General features: G+C 37.8%; 1 protein-coding gene across 1 annotated transcript in view; it reads left to right on the top strand.

Moving 5' to 3' along the window:
* LOC124795828 (G-protein coupled receptor 52-like) overlaps positions 1-23,330 on the top strand; it is a 357,443-nt gene extending 334,113 nt beyond the window's left edge. Inside the window, exons 2-3 of the mRNA XM_047259910.1 lie at positions 9,231-9,382; positions 21,935-23,330. Coding sequence (XP_047115866.1) covers positions 9,231-9,382; positions 21,935-22,618 — 836 coding nt within the window. The 3' untranslated portion in view covers positions 22,619-23,330. The remainder of the gene's footprint in view (positions 1-9,230; positions 9,383-21,934) is intronic.
* Positions 23,331-23,667: the final 337 nt, after the last annotated feature.

Genomic DNA, 23,667 nt, shown 5'->3' on the forward strand with positions numbered 1-23,667 from the left:
GATCGAGCGCGCGAGCCCCGAACAATGTACAGGGTGATTCAAAAAGAATACCACAACTTTAGGAATTTAAAACTCTGCAACGACAAAAGGCAGAGCTAAGCACTATCTGTCGGCGAATTAAGGGAGCTATAACGTTTCATTTAGTTGTACATTTGTTCGCTTGAGGCGCTGTGATTTTATCCTTGCTCAAATGGAAACAGATGAATCTTTCATTTCAAAGATTGTGTTTAGTGATGAAGCAACTTTCCACACTAACGGGAAAGTCAACCGTCACAACGTCTGTATATGGGGCACTGAGAATCCGCGGGAAACAACTCAGTATGAACGTGACTCGCCTAAGGTGAACGTTTTCTGTGCCATTTCAGCCAATAAAGTTTTTGGTCCCTTTTTCTTCGAAGGTGCTACTGCAACTGGACTACAGTATCTGGAGATGTTAGAGAATTGGCTGTTCCCTCAGCTCGAACAAGAAGCACAACAATTCATATTTCAGCAGGATGGAGCGCCACCACATTGGCACTTATCTGTCCGTAACTACCTGAACGTCAACTACCTGAGGCGATGGATCGGCCGCCAGGCAGCCCGTGACAGAGCACTTCATCACTGGCCTCCAAGAAGCCCTGATCTTACCCCCTGCGATTTTTTCTTATGGGGGTATGTTAAGGATATGGTGTTTCGGCCACCTCTCCCAGCCACCATTAATGATTTGAAACGAGAAATAACAGCAGCTATCCAAACTGCTACGCCTGATATGCTACAGAGAGTGTGGAACGAGTTGGAGTATCGGGTTGGTATTGCTCGTGTGTCTGGAGGGGGCCATATTGAACATCTCTGAACTTGTTTTTGAGTGAAAAAAAAAACTTTTTAAATACTCTGTAATGATGTGTAACAGAAGGTTATATCATGTTTCTTTCGTTAAATACACATTTTTAAAGTTGTGGTATTCTTTTTGAATCACCCTGTATATCGAACGTGCAACTCTATTGTTAATAAACACTGATCCACCTATTTTCTTTCATGATTTAATTAAAAAACATTGATCTACTTACTCAGTGGATCAAATATTTTTAATTAAATAATGGGAGAATGTAGGTGGATCAATGTTTATTAATAATAGAGTCGCAGTTCTATATTCATCGCAAGCAGTGAGGCCCTGAATCGATTCCCCACGATTCTTCCAAATTACTATAATATTCGTAATTCGATGTAGCCACAGCCTAACATATTAGACTGCGATGTAGCGCTATTTGTTCCGTGATGTATCAGTAGTAAATTTTCGTGTTCAAAACTGCCTCTCTTTTTTACGTCCTACAAGAGCAACACTGATATGACGTCACAGTCACTATAGTGTTCATGATGTTCGTCGAACATTCCTACGTCGCCGGTGAAAGGCGACGACTCGTATCTGATGTTCGTCTTAATCCCATAATGGTCGCTTACCTAGGAACAATTATTCTATTGAATTTAAAAGTTTTTCAGTCGAGAAAATCTTATCAATACCGTATTTAACTGGCTATCTTTTATGGTACATTATCATCCCATTGCCCAGTAACAGGCAGTGACACCATATTGCGTAGACGTATTATCAAAACGCATTTACATTTTGAAATAGGAACTATAGAAATTAACATAAATTTTAATCTTCAAGAGAGGTAAAATTGTTAAGAGATTAATGAAATTCAGTTCGTTTGCCAATATCAAATGTTCCATGATAAAAGACATTGCGTTTCAAGGTATAAAATGGTGCATGAGCAACGAAGTATGGCTTCACTTTCCACACTTTATTTAACTAGTTTTAAAAACCTGTATAATTTTACTTGCCACAAAATTCTGTTCTGAAGAATTAACTTGTAATTAGCTAGTGCATAGCAGCTTCAGTGGAACGTAGCTATGTACAGCGTAAAGTTTTAACAACAGGTGCGTTTGTATGATTCACTACTAAACGGTATGTTTGTCTTCCCATGGCTCTTCAGCCAACAGAACTGCTACCGGTATATATTCTTGACACAAACAATTCAAGTGTCTGATTCCTGTGTTTTCTTATTCCTTTTACCACAGACAAGGCTATACTGTACCCAAAATCTAGCTAGATCTGCAATAAAATTCAGATTGATACATGACTGTGCGCTGTGTTCATTCATATTTATTACCAATATCTCCTGTATAGTTTCAAAATATTAAACATTACTGAAATGTCCAGAACTCAATATATTTACAAATGCTGCACAATGACAAACACATGCCTCACAAGAAGAAGAAAAGCGGGACATGCTGGAAACTTGTACGGGCGGTTTCTAACACATATTTCTTTGTGTGATCCTTAAATAGGTCAGTAAATTGAAACACTGACTAGGAAACATCGAGGTGCTCTATCCTCAAGGTACAACTCTCTCCCGTATCCCATATTCTTGGGGGATGAGGGAGGGGCAAATAGCCTCCGCCCTACCAGACGCTCGTGGCCATACTCATCATATTCTAGCAAAGTCAACATTGTCTACCTTACCACATCATTGTCTACCTCGTATAATTTCCTGTACCTTATGTGAACTGTATACATTGAGTCTTTTCAGACTTAAATTCTTTTGCAATGCTATCTGTGACACCAAAGTTTTCTCTAATGGTTGTTGCGATTCTCTAAGTCTGAGCAAATAATGAAATTTTTGAATGATAAAACATCACCAGTTAGAATCTTCTACAACTTGAGAAAGGTTGATTGTGTCAGTCATATTATACTATTGGAGAAACACTTTTTGTGGAAGGAGTGGTTCAGTCATAGCATAGCTTAGTTCATACTTCAGAAATGTGATTTAGAAAGTTACACTTACGGTATATGTTCAAGTCAATCAAAGAAGTATATTTCATATTCGGTCTTGTAAGAAATTATAATAGATGTCCCACTGGATTCAATCATCACTCCATTGCCTTTCTTGCTCTGTGTTAATGATCAATCTTATTTCAGTGATAAGGTAGAGTTAGTCCTTAATACAGGTGGTAAACATCAGGGTATCAAGTCAGTCGAAAAAACATCAACAGGGAGAAGAGTGGATGATGATTCTGTTAAAGTTACTAACTGCTTTTGCACAAAACAGGTAGCTTGAAACTTGGCATAAACATGGCTCATCCAGGTTAAGGAATTCTGCTATCTCGAAAGCAAAATAAACCTTGACAGATGGAGCAAGGAGGGCATAAAAAGCAGACTACCACTGGCAATAAGGGCATTCCTAGCCAAGAGAAGTCTACAAAGGTCTTACTTTGAGGAAAAAATTTCTGAGTAAGTATGTTTGGAACACAGGACTGTTTGGCAGTGAGACATGTAGTGTGGGAAAACAGAATGTGGTGCTACAGAAAAATGTTTAAAACTTGGTTGTCTGATGAGAATGAGGAGGTTCTCCGCAGGATCAGCGAAGAAAGGGGCATTTGGAAAACACTGGCAAAAAGGAGGAACAGGATGATCAGATAATGTGTTACAATGCCAGTACCTCTAAGGTACTTGAAAGAACTGTTCAGCGCAAAAACTGTTGGGGGAGACAGAGATTGGAATACGCCCAACAAATAATTGAGAACATAGGGAGCAAGTGCAATTCTGAGATGAAGCAGTTAATACAGGAGAGGAATACGTGATGGGCCGCATCAAACTAGTCAGAAGGCTGATGACTCAAAAAGAAAAAAGCAGTAAGGTTTTGGGTAACAGGCTGAAGGTGTTGGTCCATGAGGTCAAATATTCTTTCTGTGTGGGCACAGTAACCAACTACAATGAGGTGTCCTGAGTAGTGGCGTTTATGGTCTTTAGAGGGTAGGAGGTCAGAGTGGTCGGGGTGTCGGGGTGAGAAGAGAGATAGACTCAGAAGAGAGGTCCTGGGATGGTCATAAGGATTTGAGGAGGGACTGGAGTTCCTGAAGATTTGGAATGGGATCACTGTGGTGGGGTTTGTAGCTGTACGTATCTGACAGCTGGCTGTGTCACTCCACCAGGTAATCCCTGCAGTTCGTAACCACTATGGTGGAACCTTTTGTCAGCAGGTAGAATTGTGGAATCAGGATCAGTTTTTATGTGATGTATTGCAGTTCTTTCTGGAGATATTAGATTGGTTTCTCTGTTGACGGATAGTGAAGTAAGGTTTGAGGTTATGAAATTCTGGGGGCAGTGGGGATGGGTCACAGGTGGACAGAGGAGCGAATTGAGTCAGGAAGGGTTCAGTATAGGCACTATATGGAGTCTAATTGGTAGAATTGTTGATGAAAAAGTGTTTCCATTGTAAGGCAGGGAGAAGGAAAGAAGGTCTTTAACAAGCCCAGCATCACTGAATTTGGGAGTGGGACAAAAGTTAACACCAGTACACCTTTGTAAAGGAGTGATACTTGTTTGGGTCTGAGGTTTTTGGAGGAAAGGTTCATGACAATCTTTCGGGTTTGTTTAGGTTCTGGCTGACCACTGTGGTCGAGCAGTTCTAGGCGCTTCCATCCGGAACCGCACAACTGCTACAGTCACAGGTTCGAATCCTGCCTCAGGCATGGATGTGTGTGATGTTGTTAGGTTAGTTAGGTTTAAGTAGTTCTATGTTCTAGGAGACTGGTGACCTCCGATGTTAAGTCCCATAGTGCTCAGAGCCATTTGAACCATTTCTTTTAGGTTCTGATGGTGAGGTAGGTCTGTGAGGTAGAGTTTGTCTGCTGTGAAGGATGCAGGGGAGATATGTTGGAGGCTCTTGTAGAGGTAGTGGATAATGATAGTCCAAGGTGGGAGTACTAGGTGAACAGGTTAGAGAGGTTTTTGCAGTGGCTTCTTGCATGCTGCTCTAGTTCCTAGGAGTATTTGGACCTGATTTATATGGTATTGTAGGACTAGGCTGCTGAGGGCTACAGACTGATGGAATTTGAACAGCCGCATGTCAATGTGGAAGAAGGGGTTGCAGCCGGAGATGGGTAAATTGACGGTCATGCCATTTGTAGTAGTAGTAGTAGTAGTAGTAGCTTTATTCATCTGTAGATCTCTGTTTACAAGGATAATGGACATGTCAAAGGCTTTACAAGATTAGATTACTTTAAAATAAGCTAATTCATATACACATGTATTTACAGACTTCTAGTTAGAGATAATCATTAGATTTACTCCTAGTATACAATACATTTTTTACAAATAACTTATTAAATAATGTAGTGCCACACTGTTCACTCATATGGAGTCAGCCATAGTAGAATTCACAAAAGCTATACTTGATGCTCTTGCTAAAGATGAGTGTGTCACAGGCATATTTTTGGATCTTTCTAAGGTGTTTGATACAGTCGCCCACAACATTCTATTAAATAAATTAGAAGCATTGGGAATAAGAAGTGTAGCTAATGACTGGTTTTGATCATACCTAACAGATAGGGTGCAAAGAATAGAGATAACACATACTTCAAATAGATCTAAACATTTAGTAAAACACTTATCAGAACCAAAATACATTAATATAGGGGTTCCGCAAGGTAGCATATTAGGAGCAATACTGTTCCTAATGTACATCAGTGACTTCCCCAGTATTATTTCTCATGGTGAAAAAATTCTCTTCGTTGATGACATCAATATTACAGTCACTGAGAAAACAAGAGAACTCCTTGCTGTGAAAGCAAATGAAACTCTCAAGGAAGTTTATGATTGGTCAATAAGTAATAAAGTGACATTGAACACAAAGAAAACTAATGCCATGGATTTCAGTTTGAAGAGGAAAAATGACAATGTTAAATTAAATGTGGATGGCACCTCTATAGACTGCGTAACAAATGAAAAATTTCTAGGAATGAATATTGATTCTCAGTTGAAGTGGTGTGAACACACAAAGGTGCTTGCAAACAGAATATCATCAGCATGTTATGCCCTCACAATCCTATCATCAGTGTGTAACATGCAGTGTCTTTTAGTTACATGTTATTCATATGTACTCTCAATTCTTAGCTATGACATTCTTTTTTGAGGAACAAATGCACAAAATATGAACACAATTTTCAAACACCAGAAAAGAGTCATAAGAATAATAACCAAAAATACTAGTCAAGCTCATTGTAAAGATCTGTTCAGAACACTGGGGATTTTAACTGCTTCATGTGAATACATTTACCAGTCAGTTGCACACATCAAAAATCACACTGGTAATTACTGCACAAACAGCTCTGTCCATGACCATGCAACAAGAGATAGACTCAACTTACAAGAAAAAATAAACATAAAACTCAAAACAGCATTTTCTACCAAGGAATAAAACTGTACAATAAATTAACAAAAGAGATTAAAGAAATTGGAAAAATACACTTATTTAAAAAGGCAGCTAAAAAGTACCTGTTATGCAATACATTTTATACATTGAAGGATTACTTAGCTAAAACAGAGTAGGGGTTTGATAAAAAATGTTATACAAATAAATAATAATAATAATAATAATTATTATTATTATTATTATAAAATATCCAGCATTCCACATAACACCTTCACTTTATGTTTTTTTCCTTCTTTCTTTCCTTTCTAGAAATACGTACCCCCAAGCTATGCAGGGCAGTGTGGAGGGTAAAAATCGTAGAGGGAGACCAAGAGATCAATACACTAAGCAGATTCAGAAGGATGTAGGCTGCAGTAGATACTGGGAGATGAAGAAGCTTGCACAGGATAGAGTAGCATGGAGAGCTGCATCAAACCAGTCTCAGGACTGAAGACCACAACAACAACAACAAGCTATGCATAGCACAATACTAACACCTCTTCCTCTTTCTGAGTTCAACATCCCACTCACTGTGGAGGGATGCTGACTCAGTTTTTCAGGATAGCGAATGGGAGGTTGCGGTACAGAAAATGGCCCAGATATCACCAGTAGGTGTGTGTGTGGTGTGTGTGTGTGTGTGTGTGTGTGTGTGTGTGTGTGTGTGTGTAGTGAGTGAAGTGTTATGAAACAGTGTGTGAATAGTGTGTGCAGTGACTAATAGTGAGATATGAGTGAACAATGTGGCATTACATTATTTAATAAGTTATTTGTAAAAAAAAGCATTGTATACCAGGAGTAAATCTAATGATTGTCTCTTACTAGAAGTCTGTAAATATATGTGTATACGAATTAGCTTATTTTAAATTGATCTAAATTTGTAAATACTTTGACATGTCCTACATCCTTGTAAAAAGAGATCTACAGATGAATAAAGCTACTACTACTACTACTACTACTACTACCACCACTATCCAACTACGAAGGAGCACTGCTCTCATGGCTCAGTACTACCCAGAACTGGAGAAACTGAATCACATTCTTCATCAGAGTTTGGATTACCTCTTATTCTGCCCTGAAATGAGGAATTTTCTTGCCACTGTCCCCTCCATTCTTCCAGCAGCTCTGTTCCACCACCTGCGATGTTCACCTACTTTATTTCTTCATTGATAGTCCTTAGTGTCAATGTGCTGCGCTGTTCTACTGGGTGAAAAATGGTTGGTGCTAGTTCAACACTGATTACGGTAAATGATGTAGCCGACAGTTGTGTTTCACAGTTCTATACTTTCACTCTTCACAACCCCCCAATATTACACAGTTATATGGCCAGTAATTATTGGCAAATTTATAACCCCATTAATAGGTTGCAGGAAAATATGAGCATACTGCTACAATAGTTCACTGTCGAACCTCTATGAGCAGTAAAAACCTAACCACACAATTCACAGTTTTTGCAGAATAATATGGTCGGTACTGAACAGACTCTGTCATTGTTTTAACACATTGCCTAATTGTGTTACACTTATTCGACTGTTAAGTTGATGCATTGTTGTTGTTCTAACCAGCACAGGTTCCTCATCTGAAAATTGGCCATGCACTGACTGTCTCTGGACCAAAAATTGGGCCTTTATATATCATCACAATAATGGGCACTGAAATTATACATTGTTTGATGTTTAATTTACAGAAATTACAATTGAAACATAACTCATTAAATTAACTGAATACGTAAAAAAAATTGATCCTTTTTAACGGTTTCTTCTACCACAAGGGTTAAGCCAAATTATTTGTTTAAAGCATAAAATTAACAGATATAGTTACCAAACAATACTTTTGACAAAACTGGTAATTACTTTGGAATTAAGTGCTGGCTTTGGCAACATGTTTTCAAATATAGCGAAATAAATACCTAAAGAATGCCAGTTTTTCGTCTTCCAAATGTTTATAATTAGTACAGAATTTATATTTGTTTGTAAGGCAACTATTTAATTTAAGTTATGAAATAATTACTGTTGTCACCCTATAACAAAAGTATAACTAGTAATAGTCAAAATAAATTAGGAAATTGATGACATACACAAAACTAAGCACAGAATTAGATCTGGTGCTATATTCTATACAACTGAGGGCCAACCTTTCTCTTTTATGAAAATGCAGATTATACTTACATATGTGCATGGTAATAAGTTAAATGTGAAAAAACAAATTTAAGGAGGCAGATGGCAAAACAAGAGAGGAAATAAAAAGATTCCAGCTTGCTTCGTCACATACCCACCATACCAACACAATGTTCTTGCCCATCCCTGCTCCACCTGTATTCCCACCCCCTTGGCCCATGGTTCATATCCCTGCGACAGACATAGGTGCAAGACCTGTTACATACACCCATCATTAACACCAGCTCCAGTCCTATCTCAGGCATGTCCTACTGCCATCGAAGGCAGAACCACTTGTGAAAGCAGCTGTGTGAACTACAAACCAAGTTGCAACCATCATGCTACTTTCTACATGTGCATGATAAATAACAAGCTGTCTTTCCACATAAATGGCCACCACCAAACTGTGGCCAAGAGACTGCTGCATTACCTAGTCACTGAACATGCTACCCAATATGATGTTCTTCACTTTAATGATTGTTTGACAGCCTGCACATGACTCCCACTCTCCACTCCTCACACCATTATGACAACATTAAAAGTTCGATATTAAACCTTTTCAAAGTTCCTTGTTGGTATTATGGATTCTACAATTCTGTATGTATTGTCCCTTGACTGATATTTAACAGCATGTAATTAATTTTTATAAGAATGACATAATTAACACAGTTTAAAAAAATTTAAATCTACAATTAAAGGAAACAAAAATATCGTACTTGGTGTTTTAGATACAACCCATAGGAATAATGTGAAACACATATGACAAGATGGATGTCACATATACTGCAGCTAGCATTACAAATGGAAACTTGTAAGCTTATTAAGACTGTTCTGTTCGTATTTACAGGGCCCACAGAAGTTATCAACATATATCTTCTCTCACTTGCTGTGGCTGACCTGTTATGTGGCTTGCTGATTGTGCCGTTATCTGTATATCCAGCTGTTGTACAGCAGTGGGTGTATGGAGACATTGTCTGCCGGCTTGTTGGCTATCTTGAGGTAATAGTGTAGGATTAAGTTTTTATTATTCTGAATTGTTAGCACACACACTATTTAAGCATAGGAAAGTGGACATTTGTACCTTTTTGTGTGTTAACTGTGTGGAAAATCTATATTTCACAAAGTAGAAAAATTTAGGAACAGAAACAAGTGTGAGTTCCTAGTTTACAAATCTAAAAGGCAGGGCAGAACCTCTTCTTTTGGCATCTCGGTGTGGAGTTATTGTACTGCTCTAAGATAATCAGGAAGAAAGATCACATATAAATTCGCTAAAAAGACATGAAGTTGCTTTCATTACAAAACATTATATGTTGCTTAAAATGTAAAACACTATGACAAATATAAATAGTTTCTAATCAACTATGGTAGACACAACCACAATTCAAAACACAAAAATTATTTCCCTGAAGGCCCTTACAATTCTCTCTTTGGTCTAGTGCAAAGACTGTTACGAAATGACACACGAAAGATAGAGAATATCAACAAATTATTAAACATGTTTAAAGATTACCTTATTATTCACTACTTCTCTAAAATTAGATGCTGTATTCATGAACAAAAAATGAAACTCTGTTCTAAGTAAAACATTCTTCTTATATAAAGTCAAAACATGTATAACTAAAAGTGACACCTTCTAAACCGACTTTAGTACACAAAACTGCAATAAAAGATACAAATTCTTTCAATATGGGCTCTGAATTTCTTGCGAGAGGACAACACACAGTTCTTCAGTCTATTACAAAGATTTCAAACTAAATGCTCTCACACCTAATGTGATAAACAGAGAACATCATGCAAATTCAGAAGCTAATTTAAAGGTTATTTTATTAGCCACTCCTGCTATGTGGATATTTACATTCTGGGTTTTCAGATTCCCACTAGCAATATGAGTAATGACATTACACAAAAGAATACTTTATTATTACAGTGTGTAGTAACCATTTCCCTTTATTTGATATCAGTGTCTTCATATAACTGATAAATATGTAAAAAAAGACAGAAAATTGTGCATAAAGTAGTATCAGTAATATGGATTGACACATGCCACTCCCTTCATGCAAAATACTAATTTGCCAGGGTTTTTAGTGTAATGGAGAAGGGCCAGTGACATTTATATTTAACATTAGTTACTATTCACCGTATGGTGGAGATGCTGAGTCCCGATAGGAACAAGAAAAAGATTCACGATTCACACAATTATAGCTTTCGGCCATTAAGACCTTTGTCAGCAATAGACACACACACACACACACACACACACACACACACACACACACAAACACAACTTGCACACACATCTACTGTCTCAGACAATTGCTTCAACAACTGGTTTCATTTGTCTGAGACAGTAGACATGTGTGCAAATTACGTTTGCGTGTGTGTGTGTGTGTGTGTGTGTGTGTGTGTGTGTGTGTGTGTGTGTGTGTGTGTGTGTGTGTGTCTATTGCTGACAAAGGCCTTAATGGCCGAAAGCTATAATTGTGTGAATCATTTTGTTGTGCCTATCGGGACTCAGCATCTCCGCTATATAGTGAGTAGCAACTTTCCTTCCCTAATATTGTCCATCCTGGATTTTCCATTGTTTGATTTAACATTAGTTATTCATTGTTAACAATATTTAGTAGTTACTGTAGAAGCAATGTGTAATTGCTTTACAGGGTAATACATATCATGACTTATTCCATATCTATTATGGGTCACTTCTGTGATGAGATCTACAAAATGTATTACATGAATTAATGAGTGTACAAGCACATAAGATATCTGTGTATTCATCATCATCATTTTGTACAGTTTTCAGCCACTGGCTGGGTTTATTTGGCACAAAAGCCTCTCCCTTGTTTTCTTCTTTCTTTTGCTCAAATTCCTTCACTCCTTTCAGCCAGCTGTCTCTTGGACTTCCTCTTGGTCTGTTTGCCTTCCCTTTCATCTTGTGTGCCTCTCTATGTAGAATCTTCTTCTCCATTCTCTTAACATATCCATATCATTTAAGCCGTAATTTCTCTATCCTGTCCTGTAATGGTTCACTAATTTGCTGATCCTCTTATTCCTTAACCTGTCCATCATTGTCACTCCAATACTATTTCTCAAGAATTCCATCTCTCTAGCTTGTATTTTGCTTTTCCCTCTGCCTTTCATTACCCAGGTCTCTAAGGAACAAGTCATGATCATGATATAGGATGTCCAATGCATAACCCTTTTGCTGTTTTGAGGGACATTCTTGCTCCATATTGTGATTCTAACACTGGGAATGATTCTGTTTGTCTCCATTGCTCGTTTATTTCTCTATTGTTTCTTCCATTCTCCTCTATTAAGCTTCCCAGGAACTCAGAACTCTCCATCCTCTTCAGTCATTCCTCACCAATTGTTATTCCTGTTGTGATTCTCTCCTTCTTATTTGTGATCATTGTTTCATACTTACTTATGCTAAATTTCATCTCATATCCTTTGTTTCCATATGTCCAAATGCTCCAGTACTTCTTCCTTGTTTCTCCAAATTATAAAACTGTCTGCCAACGCCAGTTACTTGTGTCACTCTGCCTACTCCCTCATACATCACCACAGTGAAGAGCATCAGAGAAAGTGCACTTCTCTACTTCAAGGGATTCTTCTATTCCAGCCGGTCTGATCTTGCCCTCCCACTTTCACACAGCTCACACCCCCACTGTACATTTCTCTTATCCTCCATAATAGTCTGCTTTCCTGCTCCTGTTTTCTCCAGGAACTCCTATACCTATATCTATGTACACTGTCACAGTGGTGTTCCCATTATTGTCGTATAGCAAAAATTAGATTTCCTGTGGGCCATCCTACACTGGAATCATATTGTTCTTCTCTAATCCTTCCTTTTATTTTTGTCTGAATTTATATTCCCAAAACTTTCTCAAAGATATTTGCACAATAGCTCTCGATCTCTAATGACCTCGATGTCGGCAGAACACTAAACTCTAATCTTCCTTTTCGCTGTAGCTCATCAATGTGATTTCCCAGTAGCTTCTGGACTCTTTCCTCTTACCTCTCTTGAAGATTGGGACTGTTATTCTCTTCTTCCAGTCTTCTGGATTCCTCCTCATTTTCTGTACAATTTTCAATGCTAATATCTTATTGCATTTCAAAGAAAAATCAATAATGTGCCTTGTCTCTGCACACACATTCACTTTCTTCTTTATCTAAACTGTACAAGATACAAAAAATTATAATTTGCATGTATATGCTACATTTTGCAGTAATTTAGTTATTGTTCAAGCAGTACAATAGGAAGTAGTGCACGCTTTTAAGTTTTTTTCCCATCATAATTTCCATAGATCTTCAATATCTGTTTTGAAATAAATGCATCAGCTACATCTACATCTTTACTCTACAAACCACTGTGAAGTTCATAGCTGAGGTTACCTCCCATTGTACTAGTTATTAGGGTTTCTTCTCAGAGAAGGGAAAGAATGATTGATTTAATGCCTCTGTGCGTGCTGTGATTAGTGTAATCTTATCCTCAAGATCACTATGTGAGCTATATAAAGGGGGTTGCTGTACACTTCTAGAGTCATCCTTTAAAGCTGGTCCATGAAATTTTGTTAGTAGATTTTCTCTGGATAGCTTATGTCTAACTTCAAGAGTCTACCAGTTCAGTTTCTTCAGTATCTTTGTGACACTCTCCCATGGACCACACAAATCTGTGACCAGTGTGCTGCTCTTCTCTGTATATGTTCAATATCCCCTGTTAGTCCTATCTGGTACAAGTTTCACATACTTGAGCAATATTCTAGAACTGGTTGCACAAGTGATCTGGAAGCAATCTCCTTTGTGAACCGATCACACTTCCCCTGTACTCTACCAATAAACTGAAGTCTACCATGACTAAGCCTATGCTATCATCTCATATCATATTCCTACAAAGTGTTACACTCAGTTATTTGTATGAGTTGGCTGATTCCAGCAGTGACTACTTGACATTCTTGTTAGGTTTTTTTTTTTTTTTTTTTTTTTTTTCATTTTGTGAAGGGCACAGTTTTACATTTTTTAACATTTAAAGCAAGTTATCATTCTTTGCATCACCTCGAAATCTTATCAAGATCTGAATGAATATTTATGCAACTTCTTTCAGACAATACTTCATTATAGATAACTGTATCATCTGCAAAAGTTGGAGGTTACTATTAACATTGCCTGCAAAGTCATTAATATACAAAATGAACAGCAAGGATCCCAACACACTTCCCTGGTGCATGCCTGAAGTTACTTCTACATTTGATAATGACTCTCCATCTGAAATAACAACCTATGTCCTTCCTACCAAAAGTCCTCAATCCCATCACAAATTTCACTTAATACCCCATATGACCGTACCTTTGACAATAAGCGTAGGTGTGGTACTGAGTCAAATGCTTTTCAGCAATCAATAAATATTGCATCTACCTGGTTGTCTTGATCCAAAGCTTTCAGTATGTCATATGAGTAAAGTGTGAGTTAGGTTTCAAATGACTGATGGTTTTGTAATCCATGCTGGTTGGCATTGAGGTGATCATTCTGTTCATGATACCTCATTATGTTTGAGCTCAGAATATGTTCTAAGATTTGACAGCAAATCAGTGTCAAGGATACTGGATGGTAGTTTTGTGAATCACTTCTACTACCCTTCTTGTATATGGGTTTGACCTGTACTTTTTCCCAAGAACTGTCGATGGGTTTTTGTTTGAGAAATCTGTTAAAGATTATAGAAGAGGGGCTAACTTGGTGGCAAATTCAGTATAAAATCTGACAGGTATTCCGTTGGCTCCTGGCGCTTCATACAATTTTATCAGTTGCAGTTGTTTCTCAACACCATTAACACTAATACTTATTTTGTTCATCTTTTCAGTGGTATGAGGATTAAATTGGGGCAATTCTCCTGGGTTTTCTTTGTAAAGGAACATCTGAATATGGACAAGCATTTCAGCTTTTGTTTTGCTACCCTCAATTTTAGTAATCTCTGTTTCTTTAGAAGTTCCTTTACATTGACTGTATATCATGGAGGTTCCTTCCCATTATGAACTGTTCTACTGGGTATGTATCTATTTAGTGCATAGTAAACTTTTCTTTTAAACTTGAGCCATAGTTCCTGTACATGCTCCTCCCCTGTGCTGAAAGTTTCAAGTTCCTCATTGAGATATAACACAAATGAGTTTTTATTCAGTCTACTGAACATGTATATATCCTTCTGTTTAGTTGTCCTGTGTTCTTTGGTAATCATCGTTGTGACAACCGTGTCATGGTCACTGGTACCAGTTTTGACATGGACATCCTCAAAGAGGTCAGGTCTGTCTGTTACCATTAGATCCAATATATTTCCATCATGAGTGGGGTCCAAACTACCTGTTCTAGGTATTTTTCAGAGAAGGTAAATAATTACATTTCACAGGATGTCTTATCACATCCACCACTAACAAAACTGTAATTTTGCAATAGTTGGATGATTAAAGTCTCTATCAATGATTACAGTGTCATTGGGGACTTACATACAAGTGAACTGAAGTTTTCTCTAAAGTTTTCAGTTACATCAGGAGATGAGTTTGGTGTATGATAGAAGGATCTAGTTATCATTTTATGGCCACTCCTGATACTGAGTGTATTTTAATGTTACAAATTTTCTATCTCATCAGATGCATTATCAGGCTTGTTGACCATCATGTCATGTTCCAAGTTTTATCAAAACCTATTCCTCAAAACTTTTTACCTAATGATTTTTGTTCCTGTAGTTAAACTGTTGTAGGCATTAATTTTTATACTTAATTATTATTTTTCATGAGTGGTTTTTCCCTCCAAAACAAAAAGACCAGAATTCTCTTTCCATCTCTACCATGCATTGGGCCTCTTTCTTCTAATATGTTTATTATGCTAAAATTTTCTCAGAATTTATTTATGAAGCTAATTTTGCACCTGTCTTAGAAACAAACAAAGAACTGATGCCACGCTTTAAGATAAAACAGTATCAAGCCCTTAATCCACATACACTGAAGCACCAAAGAAATGGGTACATCTGCCTAATATCAGCTGGGGCCCCTGCGAGCACGCAGAAGTGCCACAACAAGATGTGACATGGACTCGACTAATGTCTGAAGTAGTGCTGGAGGGAACTGACACCATGACTCCTCCAGGGCTGTCCACAAATCTGTAAAAGTATAAGGGGGTGAAGATCTCTTCTCAACAGCACGTTGCAAGGCATCCCAGATATCCTCAATAATGTTCATGTCTGGGGAGTTTGGTGGCCGTGTTCCTGGAGTCACTCTGTAGCAATTCTGGACATGTGGGGTGTCGTAGTGTCCTGCTCGAATTGCCCAAGTCCATCGGAATGCACAGTGGGCATTAATGGATGCAGGTGATGAGACAGGACGCTTACATACATGTCACCTGTCAGAGTCGTATCTAGTCATATCAGGTGTCCCATATCAGTCCAACTGCACATGCCTCACACCACTAGAGAGCCTCCACCAGCTTGAACAGTTCCCTGCTCACATGCAGGGTCTGTGGATTCCTGAGGTTGTCTGCACGCCTGTACACATCCATTCACTTGATACAATTTGAAACGAGGCTTGTCCGACCATGCAACATGTTTCTAATCATCTACAGTCCAATGTCAATGTTGACGGGCCCAGGTGAGGCATAAAGCTTTGTGTCATGCAGTCATCAAGGATACACAAGTGGGCCTTCAGCTCAAAAAGCCCATATCAATTATGTTTCATTGAATGGTTTGCACACTGACACTTGGTGGCCTACCATTGAAATCTGCAGCAATTTGTGCAAGGGTTGCACTTCTGTCACATTGAATGATTCTCTTCAGTTGTCATTGGTCCCGTTCTTGCAGGATCTTTTTCGGGACACAGGGGTGTTGGAGATTTGATGTTTTAGTGGATTCCAGATATTCACTGTACACTTGTGAAATAGTCATATGGGAAAATCCCCAATTCATGGATACCTCGGAGATGTTGTGTCGCGTTGCTCGTGCACCAAGTATAACACTATGTTCAAACTCACTTAAATCTTGATTGTAGCATCAGTAACCATTCTATCAAATGTGCCAGACACTTGTTGTCTTATATAGACATTGCTGACCACAGTGCTGTATTCTGCCTGTTTACATTTCTCTGTATTTGAAGACACATGCCTATACCAGTTTCTTTGGTGCTTCAGTGTAATTCATTCATATTTGAAAACACCTACCTAAGTAACTGCCTTCATAGTGATTACTCCATCTGATTAAGTACATAAAGGCATCCAGGTACATTACTTCAAAGTTGACTGAAGTGACAGTATGCATATGAACAGTGCATCCTGGATTACATTTCAATGATAGATTGTTATGTTAACATGTTATATTGTCATACGAGAAAAATCAAGGAAATTGAAACATAATATCATTAAGCTAAAAGACACAAATAAGAAATATCTGACTAATTCCCTATCTAATTTTTGCTGTTTGCGTGTCCAATTGTTTCTGTTTCAGCAGTTCATAAATAAATGCTCCACTTTGTATCTCACAGTGTGTCTTCTGCTTAACATGTATAAACATATTAACGATTCCAACTATTCCTTGTGATCTTTAGAAAACATTTAAACCAATTCACCAGAATTTCAGTACAACTACATCCACTGGTTTACAAGAGATTAGAGACAAGCTGCTCAAAGATTTATTTATTTTAAGTTATAACTTGTATTACTACATGCATGGACAATATCAGGATGTTTACATAGATGTTATTTGTACACAAAAGTTATACATTCTATATTACATGCAAAGGTATAGTTCTTTACTACATTTAAGGAAGTTTGTCATTACATTTCATGTCAGTACCATCTTATATACACATTTCAGTAGAAGCCATGCTTCATGCTTCTTTTTAACCCTTAACTTATATCATACGATTTTGTAACATAACTAGTATCAAGGTGTTTGTCAGACTCCAGAAGTTTACTACTGAATTATACAATATTGTCTTAACTTATTATTTGTTTATTGATCTCAACTAGTTATAACACATATTGTCAGTCATATGAAAGTGAAACACAGCAAATCATTGATAATCAAGAAGAAAATCCAGAAAACATGCATCTGATGTTCCGAAAAAGGTGGACCGTCCTATGTTTCTCAAACATCTAGAAATAAAACTTTTAATTATTATTTCTGTGATTTGCCTGTCTTCATAAACAATGAAGCAACAGAAACAAAGTTTCTGGAGAATTTTGAGGATAAATTCACATTTTGCTGATAAGTTTTACATTTTTTACAGGTCGTAATGCAGGCATTATATAAATACAGCTTCCTGGTTTCTATCATAGACGCTATTGTTAATGCATATTTCACCAATTTTCTTGGCAGATTCATCAGAAATCTACATCGACCATGGAAAAGCATAAATATTTCATCAATACAATTAGTACAGCCAGGAGAGTAACACAGCCAACAGTTCACAATAAATCTGGTTAACAATGTGGCTGTCAATTTTTTTTTTCCTTTCATTCCTGTCATCTGGGTTCTCAAATTGAAGAAGTATCAATATGAAAAAAAACCTTTTCTTACAGTACTGTGAAAAATGTCATGTCTGCTTCCCCCCATAGAGAAAAGTTTATCTGTGTATTCATTGCCAGATTTGGGGATTGCTGTGAAGCCTGCAAAAGCTTTCAGTTCACAAACATCAAATATCATGTACAAAAGATATGATAGTACTTTTCTTTTACTGGTTTTATTGTTTGACCAATGTAGAACCTTATCTAAAATGTCTTGTATAAAACGTAGACCCTCGTACTTGTTCAACATCTGGATTCTTTGTGAAGGCATTAGCCCTGAGTTGTAGGATAGGAATCTGCAACATTATGTTAATTTGTCTTGTACTGACATTAGTTGGTGCTTGTGTTCATCTCCATGTGAAGCAGTTTCCCATACCACGTTTCCCACACCACAAAAGTAGAAATTACAGCAATATTACTGTTTTCTACTTAGACAATCTTCACTGTTTGTATATCCTAGGTTCCATCATCTTCTTCATCATCATCATCCATTTCCTGTTTTGATTTCTTATAATCACTTTCTATCACATATCATCCAAAACTTCAGTCATCATTTATTCCAGATACATTTCAAAGTTTGGTTCATTTACTTTCAGAACTCGTTGAGAATAACCAGTCTGTTACAGCTGTTTTGAATGGTGAGATGGACCTGCTAGAGACTCCATATTGTGGAAATCAATTTCAAGACTGTGTCAATAATAACCATAATATATTAAACTACAATTGTCACAATAAATGCGAAATACGGATATAAACATGTATGACAAAAAATAATCATGTGGCTCATACAGTACTTCTGCCAGATGCCTTGGTGACTTTACTGTGGATTTACTGAAGGTCAAATAGTGTGAATGCCTCCCCATATTCATAGCAAGAAGCCAGCACTCCAGCTCAAAGGCACACTGAGGTAAAAGTTGATATGCCCCTGGAAAGTAAAGGGATGACCACCAGGATGTTCGACAGCTGTCTGACAGACATTTGATAGCAGTTAAGTGTTTAAGTTTATGCCAGACAATGATTTTGATTCATTTGGCAGTGAATTACAAAGTACTGTCATCTCAAGATATGGGCTATTTGCTGCCAATATCATTCTTCAGCTGAACATAAGGAAGTCTGTTCTGAATTGTATTATAATTATGATTTTGCATATTCCTTTCTTTAACTTTAAGAGTCTTCTTTCACTAACATTATTATTTCTATCATATAGACAGCATCAGTAGTCCCTGGCCCATGTAGTGAAGAGCTGTTGAACTCATTTGTGTTGTGGTGTGCAACAGGTCGAGCTACTGGGTGGTCAAGTTTAATTCTCCACTGTTCAGCAGTGACCATTCATTGAAGTAGACTGTTTGTTACTTGTCTTGCCTCCTAGAATGCTGTACAGTAATTGCAGCACAGCTGATATATAACACTGGTGCTTTTAGACACAGCTCTACCTTTTATTGGGTAGGAAATGCATGTGACTTGACTGCAATAGGAGTTGGTGGATGAGCTGACCACAAGAAAATGACCCATGGATCGCAGGATTGGGAGTACACTTGGAATAGGGATGGACAAGAATATTCTGTAGGTATGGTGGATGACGAGATTCTAGTTTGGGGAATGTGGTTAGAATTTGGGGTAGGATATTCCTCATATCAGAATAAGACGAGAGGTAGGTAGTCAAAGCCCTGGTGGAGAATGTGGTTGAGCATTTCAAGGTCAGGATGAGATTGGATAATTGGAGGAGTGCTGGTTGGTGGCTGGTCAACAGGTTTACTGGTGTAAGAGGAGCAAATGGCATGGGAGATTTGTTTATGGTTAAGGTACTGTCTGTCAGTAAGGCTCTGGTGATATTATCAGTATATTTAAACAACTACTGCTTTCCATTGCAGATGCAGCATCCAAAGATGGCAAGGCTGTCAGAAAGAGACAGGTGACAGCTGCCAGAATGGGAGTACTGTTGGTGTTTGGTGTGCATGATCTTGATAGTTGTTTTTATGACCATTTGAGAGGTGGAGATCGACATCTAGGAAGATGACTGAGGGAAGGATCGGATGAAGTCGATTTGAGGACAGGTGTTGAGACTGTTGAGGAAAGAGAGAAGGTTGTCCTTGCTGTGGGTACAGATCATGAAAATGTCGTCCAAAAACAAGAGGCTTTAAGTGTTGACTGAAGAGCAAGGATTCCTCTAGATGGCCCATAAATAAGTTGGCATACAATGCAAGTACTCATGGCAGTACCATAGATTTGTGTGTAGATTTGGTATTTGAAAGTGAAATAATTGGGGGTCAGGAAGATAAGGAAAGAGTGGTGTGTCTGTTAACAGGGAATGTTGGGAAAGATGGTGGCCATGGGCTTGTGGGTGTTGGTGTACAAAGATGTTGCATCCACAGCAACTAACAATGAGTTTGGTGTAATGGGACAGGAGCCATAGAGAGCCAATGACGGTAATGAGCAGTCTTGAATGTAGATTTATTTGTGGAGTTTGGGGAGTAGGTAAAAGGTAGAAGAGCTGGAGATTGTTGGTGTGAGATGATTTAAGTGTCAGGTTTTGGGATGGACTTAAGGCCTTTGGGAGCTGCTTGAGGTCATGTTGGACTTCTGGGATGGTATCATGGTTGTGTGGTTTGTATGCAAAGATGTCAGAAAGTTGGTGGAGACACTCAGTCACATAGAATTATGAGGGGTAACTGGATAGAATGGGAGAAAGATCTTAGTTGGAAAGAGGTTGTAACTGTTTTAAATAAGGTTCTGTGTGATGTTTTGGTTGGCTGTTGTAGATATTTGCCTACTACTGGCACTATTGACTCCTGCTGCTTTTAAATTTTGTTGGAAATGTGTGCACACAACGAGATATATACATTATAAACAATTAAAAGGCTAATGGACATTATAACAAGACAGCTTCTAACCCCTGACTCTGGTATATGTGTGGAATATCATTAGTGATTATAAATGGCAGTTTTTTGGGGAGAGAGGAAAGGGCTGCTTAGCTGCCTGTAGACAGAATGCGGGCACTGTGTGAGCAGTAGTGGCTGAGATAAATGCCCGTACTGGATGAGCGGCTAGTTGGCTGCACTGAGTACACACTGAAAAGAGAATCAAATGGAAAGGGACAGCATCTTCAGGGGTCTAAACAGCCATTAAACGATATGTAACAATTTAATCAGTCTGCTACACCATTCTCTTCCAAAGTCAGATGGGTGCTTTTTGTCAGCACACACTTTCCTATAGGTTCCTGGCAGTTTGTGGGCACTCTAGTCATCCAGGTATTGACTTTACATGACTGATCATGCCAGAGTGGAAACATAGGTATATACTGACTCAAAATAACTTCACTGTGAAGCAAAGCCTTAATTGCTAGTTCTTCCAAACTCATTTCCAGATAAAAACTCTATAACAACCATGCAATCTGGCTGATTCACATGAGCTGTTATGGAAGAAGGGGTTCGACAGTGATGCAGTCTAGTGCTGCAGACTTATTCATTCCAAGACTAATAAAACAGTACAGACTTGCAGAGAAGTTACATGCTGTTAGCACAAGGGTGACCATTTTTGTGCCCATAATGTAAAAATATTATTTTCCTTAAACATATAAAATACTTTTGGAATAATAGTCCCCCATGATTATTATAAGATGATGCATGAAAAATGCTCTAGATATGAGTTAATTCTTGTGCAGAATGTTTCGAAGAGAATCAGACACTTACACAGAATTTTAGCATTACTGTTATCTCTTTGGCACCTTTGGTTGTAGATTGTAAATGCTGCAGCTTAATATAACATAATGGTAGCTTTCCTCTTAACAAAGATCCTGCTCATTATAATAGAATGTATTTATAATTTATGCATAATAACATATATATTTTATTTTATGTACCACATTCAATGAAATTCTTTTGCAGCTCATTTCTCACATGATAGATGGTGTGTGTGTGTGTGTGTGTGTGTGTGTGTGTGTGTGTGTGTGTGTGTGTGTTGTTTGTTTGTTTCTGAAAAACTGTATTGCACTAATACATTTATTTCTCTTGCAAGGTAACATTGTGGAGTGTGAGCGTGTTCACCTTCATGTGGATCAGCGTTGACCGTTACCTGGCTGTGAGAAAACCTCTTCGGTATGAAACAGTGCAGACAAAAACACGCTGTCGTTGCTGGATGGTCTTCACTTGGGTGTCAGCCGCTATGCTGTGTTGTCCGCCATTGCTTGGTGTCAACAAACCAACATTTGATAAGGATGCTTACATATGTGTGCTTGACTGGAGTAATATGGCAGCTTATTCTGTTACAGTTGCCATTCTGGTACTTGGCCCCAGTCTCATAACTATCATTTACACATATTCTTACATATTCTCCACCATGCGTAAATTACGTAGTGGTGTTCCCATCCATGATAAAGAGTATGCAAGTGCACTATCTGAGAATCTTGCTAACCCAAGCCACATTGTGTCATTTGTGCTTGTGATAGTATTCTGGTTATCATGGGCACCATATGCAGGAATTAAATTGTATGAACATTTTACAGGAAACAGGATTCAGATACCATATTTACATTTTGGAATTGTTTGGCTTGGAATACTTAATTCTTTTTGGAAATCTCTTATACTAGTGGCACTAAGTCCCCAGTTCCGACTAGCAGCACGTCTTCTTTGTGTGACAGTATGCTGTCGTTACAAAGGGCGGCTGCAAGGAGACCTGATGGGCATAGATCTAGATGAATGACACAGCCAATTGTACTTATAAAACAGGGACTTTTATTTCATGCCCTACATAGTGCCACTGTGACATAAACACATCTTTCTATACCAGTTTGCATTATTAAGTATTATTCACCATTGGTCATAATGTTAATATTTAATCTGCTACAAAACTACAAGAAGTGACAAGCAGCTGAGTAACCACTTGAGACTGTATGACATGTATTAAAACGAGCTATCTCAGAATTAGTTTGAGTAAAGCAGTATGAACAGTGTTCTGTGGCAGTGTATAGAAGAATTCGTGACTTCTGATATGTGCTTCAGGTAATTCATCCAGTGTAGCATTTTATTAATGGCAAATGTTAAATTAAAGACTTCGGGATGAGCTTTAAAATACCTATGACTGAACCTAAAAGAACTGTTCATTTATTCTGTGTGTAGTGCATCTAGTGAAGAAGAAAACTTGAGCATTGCTTGTTACAGTATGAGGTATCAAAGCTAATGTTCTGAGTAAAGTGAATAGTGCCCTTAGATTGCTGATGTGATGTCATTGTACAAAATATTTTGTGTATAGCTAAAATAATGTACTTTTGGAAAAGCTTACTCCAAGAACAATCCAATTCCTACTTATGACATTACTGTGTTTATTGTTGTCCTAACTAACTAGTTAAAATGTTTCATAATATGCAGCTGTACATAAAAAATGGATGTTCCTATTTTCTAATATTTAGAGCTGAATGGATATTTATGTGTACTAAAAGTGTTTCATTTATCTCAGATGAAGTTTGTTATAATGTTATTCTGTCATTTATCGACTAATATGTAAAGTGTTTCACTGTACATTCTTTATCTAGGGCTTTGGCTCATTATTTAATTATTGATAAGGATAATGAATGTTAAACTCAAAATAGAAGGCCACAGACAGGGTTTCACAATTGTTAATTAAATTTTAATACAGCTGAGTGTAGTAAGTGAAATGTTAAGCAAAGTTGATGTGCCACAATACAACTGTTGTGTCATATTTAGTTGAGGTAACTGTATAAAGCCAAGAGCTCAGATTTTTCATTTTACTTT

This window comes from Schistocerca piceifrons, chromosome 4 (genome assembly GCF_021461385.2).
Source record: "Schistocerca piceifrons isolate TAMUIC-IGC-003096 chromosome 4, iqSchPice1.1, whole genome shotgun sequence".
Lineage (NCBI taxonomy): Eukaryota > Metazoa > Arthropoda > Insecta > Orthoptera > Acrididae > Schistocerca > Schistocerca piceifrons.